The sequence below is a fragment of the Neophocaena asiaeorientalis genome, unplaced genomic scaffold (genome assembly GCF_003031525.2).
Source record: "Neophocaena asiaeorientalis asiaeorientalis breed wild unplaced genomic scaffold, Neophocaena_asiaeorientalis_V1.1 scaffold46, whole genome shotgun sequence".
Lineage (NCBI taxonomy): Eukaryota > Metazoa > Chordata > Mammalia > Artiodactyla > Phocoenidae > Neophocaena > Neophocaena asiaeorientalis.
Genome location: NW_020175393.1, coordinates 5,506,550 through 5,517,776, shown reverse-complemented (window position 1 = coordinate 5,517,776; position 11,227 = coordinate 5,506,550). Strand labels below are relative to the sequence as shown.

At 52.8% G+C, this 11,227-nt stretch overlaps 2 protein-coding genes across 4 annotated transcripts in view; one reads left to right on the top strand and one right to left on the bottom strand.

The window, feature by feature from the left end:
- Positions 1-6,160, top strand: part of BTBD9 (BTB domain containing 9) — a 406,228-nt gene extending 400,068 nt beyond the window's left edge. For 2 of the 3 annotated variants that reach the window (XR_003006037.1, XR_003006038.1), the window contains exon 12: positions 4,005-6,160. The gene's annotated coding sequence lies outside the window, so the exon portion shown is untranslated. The remainder of the gene's footprint in view (positions 1-4,004) is intronic. The other variant, XR_003006036.1, reaches the window with a different exon arrangement.
- A 40-nt stretch (positions 6,161-6,200) lies between these two features.
- Positions 6,201-11,227, bottom strand: part of ZFAND3 (zinc finger AN1-type containing 3) — a 204,096-nt gene continuing 199,069 nt past the window's right edge. Inside the window, exon 5 of the mRNA XM_024765879.1 lies at positions 6,201-6,594. Within this exon, the coding sequence (XP_024621647.1) occupies positions 6,440-6,594 (155 nt within the window). The 3' untranslated portion in view covers positions 6,201-6,439. The remainder of the gene's footprint in view (positions 6,595-11,227) is intronic.

Sequence of the window (11,227 nt, the reverse complement as noted above, 5' to 3'; positions counted from 1 at the left end):
GGGGGCGCCTTCCCCCCCCCCCCCCCGCCTCCATGAGCCAGCAGGACCAAGATGGCCCCCAAACTTGGGGAGAGACCAATAGAGCTAAACGGGAGTGTTGATGAGACCCAGCTCCAAGGAGCCCGATGCCCGCGGAGCCCTCAGCCCAGCACAGGGTGGAGGCTGATTCCCTGGGAGCTGTGGGACACCAGGCAGCAGGCTTGGCCAAGCTGTGAAGGGGGCAGCGGCAGATGAGGGCCCGTGGCTCCCCCCCAACCCCGTGAGGATGCAGTCCCACGGCATCTGCTTTGAGGAGGTCTGGTGAGGTGGACAGAGGGGTGCTTGTGGCCTCTGGCCCTTTACTGTGAAACAACACCTTTGTAACCACTACCCAGGTCTAGAGATTGAACGTGCAGAACCTCCTGCCCTTCATTTTAGGTCATGCTTTGTGGGGGAGTAAAATGCACTTTGTGGGGGCTTTTGGCGAAAGCCTTCAGCGTCACCTTCTGGTACCTCCTTGGAGGGCTGGTGCTGAGCACGGTGGGCAGGGCGGGGTGTGTGCCTCGTGGCGCCCCAGTCAAGGCGGGCTTAAAGGCGGGGGCTGCTGCAAAGCACTCTGAACGTGAAACAGGTGTAACAGCATCACACACGCAAACACGTTTTCCCATATTCTCAGTGCTTTTTCCGTTTTTCTTCTGATTCTAGTTAGAACCGTGAGCCCATGATGGATGTGGGGCTCTTCTCAGTTGCTCTGTCACTTCTTTAATCTTAGTAAATGAAGTGTTGATTCCTGACAAATACATTAAAAGTGTTTTATTCCTAGAAGAGTTGGGAAAAGAAAATTATTTTCAGCAAGAGTGGGATGTTTGGTAGACTAATTCCTTGGCCAAGAAAAAAGTAGCTTTTGAATTGTGCAAAAATTGCTCAGTAGTTATGCTGTCGCCCCACTTGTCAAACCACTGTGCAGACAGTGCCGACCCAGTCAACTTCACCTTTTTTAAATTCAGAAGATAACAAAATTGTGTAATCACTTATCCTTTGTAGAGCCACGGGGGAAAAAAGGAAGGTCTAATCTGTGATAAAAAGCAGAGCATCCTGTGTGCTGAGGCCATTTGATAATAAAGAAAGGGAGCATTCCCCATTGTGGGCTTCAATTAAGAACCTCCCTTTGGACAGAGAAGAAGGGTGCCAAAGAAGGAAAAGAAAATTACATGTGTCTCCTTCTAGGAATTTTTCCTCATTAGAGAGTTTTTGTTTTGTTTTGTTTTCTGGTGCTATCGTGTCACTCCTGCATTCCACATGGGCGGCCAGCTCCTCTGGGTGCAGCTGAGGTGCTCAGGGTGGCGGCCGGACAGGCGGCAGCTGTGGCTGCAGTGGTGCAGGCCACACTCCACTTCCTTTCGTGGCTGCAGCCATCCATTCTGAATGTTTGTCCTAATAACAGCTCCAGCAGGACTTCAGTGCTCATTAGTGGCCCTAGGAATTTAAAATGCAGTTCGTGGTTCTGTGCCACCACGGTTTTCATTATTCTAATATTAAATGAGAAGTCGTCCTGTGGCCTGGTATTTGCGCAGTTTTTGGAGGAGGGGGAGGGATGTGCAGGGATGCGCCCGTTTCTCCTCCTAGAAGCTGACCTGGTCATACCTGGTTACTGGACAGGATCCCGAGGCCCTGGTGTTTTGCAGAAAATGAGTGGAAACGGTGGTGGGAGGGTTTGGTCGGAGAGTAAACCAGATTCCGATACACCCCAGCCCCCGCCCCTGTGTTGAGGTGTGGGGAGAGGACCTGGGGGTTCTGCTGGTTTCCATCAGACTGGCCGCAGGAGCTGTCGCACCTCAGCAGGCGCGGGGAGCTGCATGTCCCCCACCGAACACCCCACGTGCCTTCAGGCAGGACTTTCTGCTGGACTGACACAGGCCAGGACCTGCCTCCAGTGCAGAGGTGAGGACAGGCGTACACTTTTGAAAATCACTGTTCTATTTTTTAAACATTACTAAAGTAATAATGCTCATGGAATAACCTAGCAGAGGGGTGAGGGTGCCCTCCCTTTCATCTGGCTGAGTCACTCTTGACCTGGGCCTGGTCCTTTGCTTCCTCTGTGACTATCCAGATGGGCAGCAGAGCCCCTGGCCCCCGGCCGTCCTTCCCTACACCTGTCCTCTCCCAGCCAGAAGGCAGACTCTGAAAGGGGCCCGCCAAGCCCACCAAGTTAGCTTCTGCTTTACCCCGCCCCCTAAAGAACTCAAATATTCCCCTAGAGGCCTCAGGGCCTAAAGACCCACAATCATCCACCTGTAATTTATGATAAATGTCTTGTGCATTTACCCCATGCATCCTGAGTATTTAAAGCCCTGAGCCCGGAGCAGGAGGCGCTGCTGCCTACACCTGCCTCCACTGTTGTCTCCTCTTGGCTGTCCCTGCGGCTGGGACAGCTGGAGGCCACCACCTTTGAGAGCCAGCGGCAGGAGGAGCTGAGAGGCCTGTAAGGTGGGATCTGGGGCCCAGGGCTTGGGTTCCCATGGATGCCCTGGGAACAATGGTGACACTGTTACAGCCTGTCCATCTGCTGCCAGATAGCGTCCTCCGAGGGCTTGTGGCTCAGGACAGGGAGGGTACTTGAGCAGCAGTGGGGCACAGAGGACCAGGCTGTTCAAGGTCACCATGCCCCTCGGCCTCTGCTTTCCACCCTGTGTGTAGGGGGCACTGCCCTCCCCGATGGCTGCTTCTAGCGCCACGTTCCTGGTTTACTCCCAGCTGCTACGGGGGTTTTCCCTCCCAGACCTGCCCCAGGCAGTGGGTCCCCATCAGTGGCCCTGGGTGCTGACAGTGAGATCCAGAAGCCTGTGGGCAGGGAGCACAGAGCTGCTGACCAGCCCAGGCCAGCTCAGAGCTCCCCAGGCCTTGGGGCCCAGCTTCTCCCAGCCTCCTTCTGCAGAGGGCAGCTCCAGTTTTCAGAGCTCCCTTCCAGAAGGGACCTGAGAGGCAGCACCAGCTCTGAGGAACAGCCAGGACGCTCTCGTCAGGCTCTCCCAGCACTGAGGTTCCGAGGCCGCCCCACCCGTACCCTCACACCTAGAAAAGCCAGAGGAGGGTGAGGACCGGACTCAGCCTCGGGACTGCGGTGTGGAGAGGGAGGGGTGGCAGGAGCACCTCAGCGTGGCCGTGGGGCTTGGCCCATGAGCTACTCTTGCCAGACGTGTATAACCTGAATTCACCCAAGAACGCAGACGTCCTCTATCTTTGGTTTCTGGGTCTGTAAAGGTTGGTGAGGACCTCTTTGATGTGGGGAGGGTAGGGGCCATGCTGGGCTGGGGATGGGGAACAGCTCTTCTGAGCCATCTGTAAAGGAGGACTGTGTCCAGAAGCCCCAAGGGCACTGTTGCTGTTTGGAATACGTGTTCATTTGTGGGCAGGATGCAGCTTCGTTTTGCATAGCAGCCTAGGTGAGCAAACATACAAATTGTGTGTTCACAACAAACGAGCTGACAGCTGTGAGACTGCGATGTGGCTTCCCTTCAGCAATCATGCGAAGACTCCTGTGCGTTGTGGTCCCTCCCCCACGGCTCCATGCTTTCTCTGCCTCTGGGCAGGAGGCAGACAGACAGCACCCAAACAAGCCCGTCTCCTGTGATCTCAGCTAGCCCTCTGTGGGGCCTGAGTATCACGCCCAGTACACGTGTGGATGGTGAGGTGTTGCTCTAGGACGGTAAGAAAGAGGAATGTGGGCCCACACTGTGACCACAGCTCTACAGCACCTTCTTCTCAGAACGCCTTTCCAGGCCCTGGGTACTGCAGACCGCAGGCACAACCTCTCCATCTTGAGACAGCCTAGTCTATCTTATGGCGTGTTAGGTGAACCTCTACACAGCATTTACATCATTCTGATCGTCCCTTCTGGGAATCTTTCTCCTCCAGGCCTGTCCTTCGTTAAGTCGGGTCTTGGATATGCCAGGACCCAGGAACACCCAACCCTCGCACAGCTGGGGGCCCTCTGGGCTGGTGCTCATTCTTCCCATCTCCCCCAGGTACGTAACCTCCCTGCTGCCAGAGAAGGCTGGGCCCAGCAGACACACCTCTACCCCAGGGTCTCCTGAGGTGGAACCACACAAGAGAAACCAGAGGAGCAACTGTGGAGCCTGGACACTTACGAGACAAGTGAGCCCCAGACAGTGCACACAAGAGCCCTCCATCTCTTCCAACCTCTGGCTGGGGAGTCCTTTTATTGTTTTTCTGGTCATCCAGGTGGCACTTAGGAGAACCGGCAAAACAGAGAAATCCAAACTTTCATACGATTGGTTTAATTTTTTTTTTCAGCAGGAGAAAAAAGAATAAAGTTACAAGATTCTTTTAATATTTTCACAATGTTAAAACTAAAACTGAGCTCTAGGCTATGTGTGTAAGTAAATCTAGAACACAAAAGGGTTAAATAAGATTTTCTCTTTTAAAGATACAAGAATTTAAGCTTTCCTTACATTTAACAAACTTCACAGAACAGATACTGCCGGGGAACAAGCCCTCCCACCCCACCCCCAGCTCTACCATCAGGAAGTGACCATGGGCTGCGAGCCCCGTGTGCGGCCGGGCTCCCCAGAGAGCCTGCTTCCCATCGCTGCCGCCGGGAAGCAGCAGCCGGTGGGGCCTGAGGAGGGCCGGAAGGGCGCCTGTGGCCTCTTCACGATCAGAGCTTGGTGGGGGGCCGAGGTGGGCCGCATCACTGAGGATGGCCAGGTACTGGCCAGAGGGCCGTGGCTTGGTAACAGTGGTAAACGTGGGCAGACCTGGCCCCTCTGCCCTGGGCTGCCCTAGAGCAAGACGCCGGTCTGGGTCCTGAAGCAAGAATTAAGGCTGGAGATTTTGCAGCGGATTCCACTCTGGTGGGGGTGGGGTGGGAGAGGAGTCGGGGAAGAGCGTGATTTTCTATTTCAGTATTTCGGACCAAAAACATTTGTAGTTGCAGGTATTAACTGTTAATTTGCAGACAGAGTTGAGCAAACACTTGCTGTGGTATAAAAGGGTAAGTTGCTGGGTTAAACTATTCCAGTAGCCTGTGTGCGGGCAGATCCAAACTGCCTCTGCAGGAGCCTCCGACCCTCACCGGCCTGGATCAGATGGGGCTCTGGGGCCATTCACCCCTGCTCAGGCTTTAAAGGGCATCTTTCTCCTATCTACCCACCCCCACACCTGATCGGTGATGATTTCCTAACACTGGCAAACAAACAGGCCCATCTCCACCCATCCCCACTGGGCCTGAGCTCCTGCCTCCACTCAACTCCTCTCTGAAGAGAAACACGCTGAGAAATAGGCCCTCCCCGCACCTGCCTGAGCGAGTGTTTCTCTCAAGCTGGGCCATGGCCACGAACCTCTGTCCCTGTGACATATGCTGTGTCCCCCCCTTACTAAACTTGCTATGTGGTAGAAGTGGATTGGTTGCCCTTGGACTGTGGGGCTGCACAGACATGAGAGGCGAGGCCAAGGCATCGTCCCTTGGCCTTGGAGGGGCTGAGTAGGCTCCTGCTGGAAGGGACGGAGCTGCAGGCAGCTCCCAGCTCTTCTATTGATTCCTGCTGGCTATGAAACATCTTTTTAAAAAACTTCCAATCTAGAAATCTAGCTGCAGAGGCCAGTTTGGAGGCCACAGCTGCGGTGCTGCAATTAGCCTTATTTGATCCACTGCCAGATCCCTGCACTCGGCAAACGGCGAACCAGGGCCCGTGGGGTCAGGGCGCGCCCGCGGGCGCTTCTCGTGACCAAGGGTCCTGTGTAGAAAAGGTGGTTCTCATTCGTGGACTAGGCTTGAGTGGAGCTGATTTTCAAAGTGAGGTTACTGTTTCTCTTCTCGTGTGATGAGAGAGTTTTTTCATAGCAAGTCAGGTAAATTTTCTTAACCTGTCCCCACCCCCATTTCCTGCTCAGTGGGAGAGCGAGGCCACCACCCAGCCCAGCCACGGGGCCAATCTCAACAGCCTCCCGTGGCCCGGGCATGCGTGGCCATCAGGTATCCTGGCTACTGGGACTAAGGATAGTGAAGAGGTGAAGGCCGAACACTAACCAGAGCTTCCGGCAAAGCCATGTGCGTCGTGGGGACTTGAACACCAGCTTCTCCTCCTCTATTGACTCAGAGTCTCCGTCTGGAACACTTTCCACTTAAGGCTTTTTGTAAGTTTGACTCCAGCAGTGACAGGTATGTGTTGTTTTAAATCCACTAGCCATGCTCAAAAAAAAATATTCTTCATGTTTTAATTTTATACAATGGCTAGCAGGCACCTTAGTAACCAGCCAGAAATCAATTTCAACCACCATCAACCCCTAAACTACAGTACCAGGATGGCTGGCTAAGGAAAGGAAACGGACTGGCTGTAGTCTGACGCGTGCCCAGTACAAGGTGTCTGGCTGACTTTGTCCTAAATAAGGCTAACATTAGTGAACTAAGAACAGCGTCACGTAGCGGCCAAGCCGGCCTTCAGGAGCACCCTTCCCCAATGCGCTGGCAAGAGCGCCCCACTTTCCGGTCCAGTTTCACCATTTTCATGATGGCTTCCTCTCGGCCACGGCCCATGTGGTCAAACGTACAGTCATGCTGCTCAGGGAGGCGATGCAACATACAGAACACGTAACCTGCAGCAGTGGGGGAAGCAGAGAAGACAGACCATTAGGGTGGCCTCCACGTGCACAGAGCCCAGCTCTCCCTCAGGTCCAGAGAGCGGGAGGGCCGTCCAGTGAGTGGACGATGGTTGCAGCAGGGGCTCCGGCTGCTGAAGAGCCTATTACAATATCCCCACCCTAACAAGACAGCCAGCACCTTCACGCAAGTCCAACGACATCCTCAGAACGTCCAAGGGGCACATCTGCCTTCAATGCTGCTCCTGCCTGGACCCTGAGGGTGGAACCCCAATGTGACTCTGCAGCGCCTGCCTCAGAAATGAGTGGGCTCTTGAGCCCCTTCCCTCCCAGCCCCACACAGGCGGGAGAGCCCAGAGCTGGCAGCTCAGTGCCTCCCCAGCCTGGATAAACCTCAGTATCTACCACAAGACTCGCACTGCTTCTAGGAGACCAGGGCGGGGCGACAGAAATGATTATGGGGACAGTGGGTGTGATCAAACCAAAGCTCACACATGAATGGGGGCTCTCAGAGGAAAATGGGTTACTTCAAGCACTGGACAAGGTATTACATTTAAAGAGAGGAAAGAACAGAAATGTCGAGCTCCGACTGGCATCTTAATGGAGCTTGATGCTTCCAACCCCACCTGGTGGGCAGGAGGTGAGGCCCACACACTCGGGCCTCCTGGGAGCACAACGCTGGAGAACAAAGGGTTGAGGAGAGGCCGGCAGAGCAGGTAGGCACAGATGAAACCCCTCTGGTAGCAAACAATGAGAGGAGGCCCTCAGGGTGTCAGCAGAGAGGCTCAGAGGACAAAGGGAACACAGTTGTGTCAGGATTGTGGCCCATTCTCCCCTTCTGGTCAAATTCTAGGAGTGCTGATGGGGGTGTGGACGTGTGACAGCGACAGTCACCCGATGTTCCTTGGGTCTGTCTGGCCCTTTCTTTCAGGGGAGGGGGCGTGAGATCTGGGCTGGCTCCTCCCCATCACGTCATCCCAACAGTTGCATCTGGTCATACCTCCAGGTCCCACGGGCCCAGACCAGGTCCACAGGACTGACCTGCAGTGAGCTGGAATCCTTTCCTAAACCACCTCTCCCTGCACACTTGGGGCAGGCATCCCAGAGCAGCACCCCCGGGCCAATGCTCTCCTCACTTATTCTCCAAGCAAACATCATCCCTTCTCAGAGATTTCTCTCTTTTAAGCCAGAGTGAATGGACAGCCACCACTTGCAAACTGTGATTCGTCCCTCTCCCCATCCTCAATTCTTTTCAGAGAAGAGGGGTGGAGGCAGTGATTTTAGAAGGATATCAGAAGTTGAAGCAAAGACTGGCCATGATGGACAACGATTTCAAAAGCCCTAACTTTTAAGATCAACTTTACCCAGAGAATATTCCTCAGCTGACACTCACAGCCCTGCTCTGATGCCTTCAGCTCAGGCTGAGTACGGACAGGTGCCCACGGCGGCCTGAGCAACCAGGCCGAGCCTGGACCATCCATTGTACAGAAAAAAAAAAAACACATTATTAACTGCTTCCCAGGGAGAGCAGGGCAATATGTCTGACTCTAAATTAGGACTAGGTTTAAGGAAAGAAACAGAGATGAAATTTTTGTCTCCTGAGAAGCTGAGCTCCCACTTGGCTCAAAAGCAAAGTTAAGATTAATGAGCTAGTGTGTTATATTTACTGATAAGTTCATTACTTGAAGGTATTGGATACCAGTTGTCTTTCTCCTAAAGGATTTCACAGCAGAAGCATGGATGGCCTCAATATTCGTCCTGCATCTAACAAGCACAATCATCTTTTTGGAGCAAAGCCCACCTGGTCGGGGAGAACCTGCTGTCAGGTCGGAGTTTGGGGTAGGGGTACCAGCTGTGTGGCAGCAGGAAGTGTGTGGAGGCATTTCTGTCGCCAAGTCCTGACATATTTCTATACCTTCAGCATCTATAACTAGGGGTGGGAAGATCCCTGCTTCCCTTCCTTCAAGATATTGGGATGATGCAGAAGAGGGTCCCAAGGGCTCTCCTCTCCTGATGAATGGTGCTGGCTGAATAAAAGTAGCAGGAAATGGATTACCCCTGAAATTAACTCAGCCCTGGCTCAGTCTAACACCTCACTAGTCAAAGGTAGACTGGGATGGAGGGAAGAGGCTCCAATCTTGCCCTCACTATGCCCCTGACAACTCTGCTTTAGTTTGCCTTCCGCCAACTCCTGGGGACCACCAACTCGGTGGGTGGACTTGAGAGCCCCAGGTTCTGTCTGGAAAAGGAAACAGGGCACAACAACCACAGGAACTCCTGGATGTTCTCTCTACCCACCCAAGGATTCTCCATTCAGCCAAAAACACCTTATTTCTCTACTCAAGTCCTGTGTACCTCTGTCAGACACACCTTGCTTGACACTTGCCTTTGATTTTTGAAAGGTGAAAATCACTGAACAGCAGGTAAATTTTTACCAGTTCAGCAGGGAGCAGAGCTGGTAAAAATTACAATATATGGCATTGTAATTCACTGGGGAAAAGTCTGGGGGAAATTCTGGAAGGCTAACTTCCCAAGTTGCTGCACTGAGGTTATTAGATGATATAAATTAAGCTCAATTCCCTCTCCTGTCAAGTTCACTCACCAAGTGGAAGTTACATGCTGGAACTTGTCTCAAATGCTGAGTAGGTATTATCCACTGACAGCAGCCAATTGGCTAAATGTACTTTGGTGTCAGTAGTTGGGGTGGGCTGTTCTGGATACAGGAAAGCATTCGGGGGTGACTGGGGGGTGGGGGATGAATCTTTATTCTCTTCTCTCGATACCCACAGACCTGTTTCCAGAAACCACTCAAGTGTCAATCTGGAGACCAAGCTGGGCATATGGAGAGGAGTGAGTTAGGCTGCTGGGGAAGCAGACCGTTCTCATTGCAGTGATGAACAGTTTTAGAGCACAAGGGGATTTACAGCCTCAACACTTCCTCATGCCGTTTATTAGAAACCAAGTGGGCCTTTCCAGAGTGGGTCAGCCAAGGCAGTGTCCAGAGGGAAGGAAAGCAGGAAGGACACTGAACTCATCTGCAGGGCTGCGACAGGGGCTTTGGTATTACTACCCAGGGCATCATGAAATTCTTTCTCCCCGATTTTAAAAAGCTGTGTATCATTATCAAACTCACATATGTACAATTCATATCTACACCCTCCTTATGGTCCCATAGTTCAGCATCATGTAGTAGTAAAGACAATTTCCATATGCTTTTGCTTATGAGAGCTATATACATACAGTGCTTTGGAGAGAGAAGCAGTAGGATAATGATTAAAAGGATGCCAACCCCCCAAAAGCGAGGAAAACACCCAAGGCAAAAGTTTTTGAAAAAAGATCAGCCTATAATACTAAATGTGGTTTGACCTCAGCCCTTTCCCTGCCACATCACACAACTGCTGCCTGCTCCTGGGAGCCCCAGGTCACTGGTTTTCCATGAAATACTGGCTAGGAGGAAGCCGCAGAGCTCCGTCAAGGCTGCGGAGCCGTTTTCAGTAAATTTCACAAAACGCTCAAGAACTTGTGTGGGTGTTTCTTTGTTTGTCAGGGCAGAAGAGCAACTTGGGATGAGCCCGTGATTAAAAGGCGAGGGTGCAGAAGAGCTGTCTAAGCACTGGGTCCCACGGCACACCTTCCAGGCCCCTCTCCACCTGCCACTGCCTGGCTCCTGACAGGCCATCCTGGGCATGGGGAGAGGAGAGGAGGCTCGACCAGCACAGTGAGCCCAGTCAGCCGTCCTGCCCCCGTTCTGCAAGCTACGCGGCAAGGTCTCCGGCAGCTACACCCTCATCTCGAAAAGAACCTTCAACTGAGCAGGCAGCCTCAGGGCTGGACGAAGAGGCCTGCCCAGGGAGCCACAGGGGCTGCACCGCATGGGGCTCCTCCCAGGGTGCTGTGGCTGTGGACAGCAACAGAGGGGACAGAGCAAGCAAAAGGCAAAAAGTACAATTCAAGACCTATCTTAACCCTCTGGCCTGAAAGGGTCCCATGTGAATGAGAAACGCAGAGGCAGCTCGCTCAGGTCACCCTCACCCTGAACAGAGAGGCCGGGGGATTCCTGTGGGAGGACAAGCATTTCAGTGCAGGCCGCTCACGGTTATAAACAAGCACACCTGGGTCTCAGCCCTCCTGGTGAAGATGCTCGACACCTTAAATCTCTAAAAACACATTCCTGGCAGAAAATGGATCCAAGGTTCACTCTTCCAAGACTCATAAAGGTCTGACATGCAGGTTTCTAAAAATGCTCATCTGGTGGGAACCAAACTTCAGCTTTTAAAGCTAACATCTGAAAGTCATCCATTTCATTCAGACGCCCTCATCCATAGCTAAATCTCACCTCTGCTCACACAGAGACAGGTGTGGGTATTTTGAGACTATACACCAGGATTGAGAACAGTCTGACAAATGCCATCATTAAGCAAAGATGATATAACTAACACCCAGTACCTGACTATAAGTGCTATAAAGTTGTAACAGTATTTCCTGTTTCACTTACTTGTTGACAAAAATCACTGACAATCACTGCCCAAGAGGAACACCCAGGGCCTGAGGAGAAAGGGTCACTACCTCTCAGCCGTGCTGGCAGGCAGGGGCCCTGAGGGCAGCTGAACCAGATAATTGCCCTCATCAG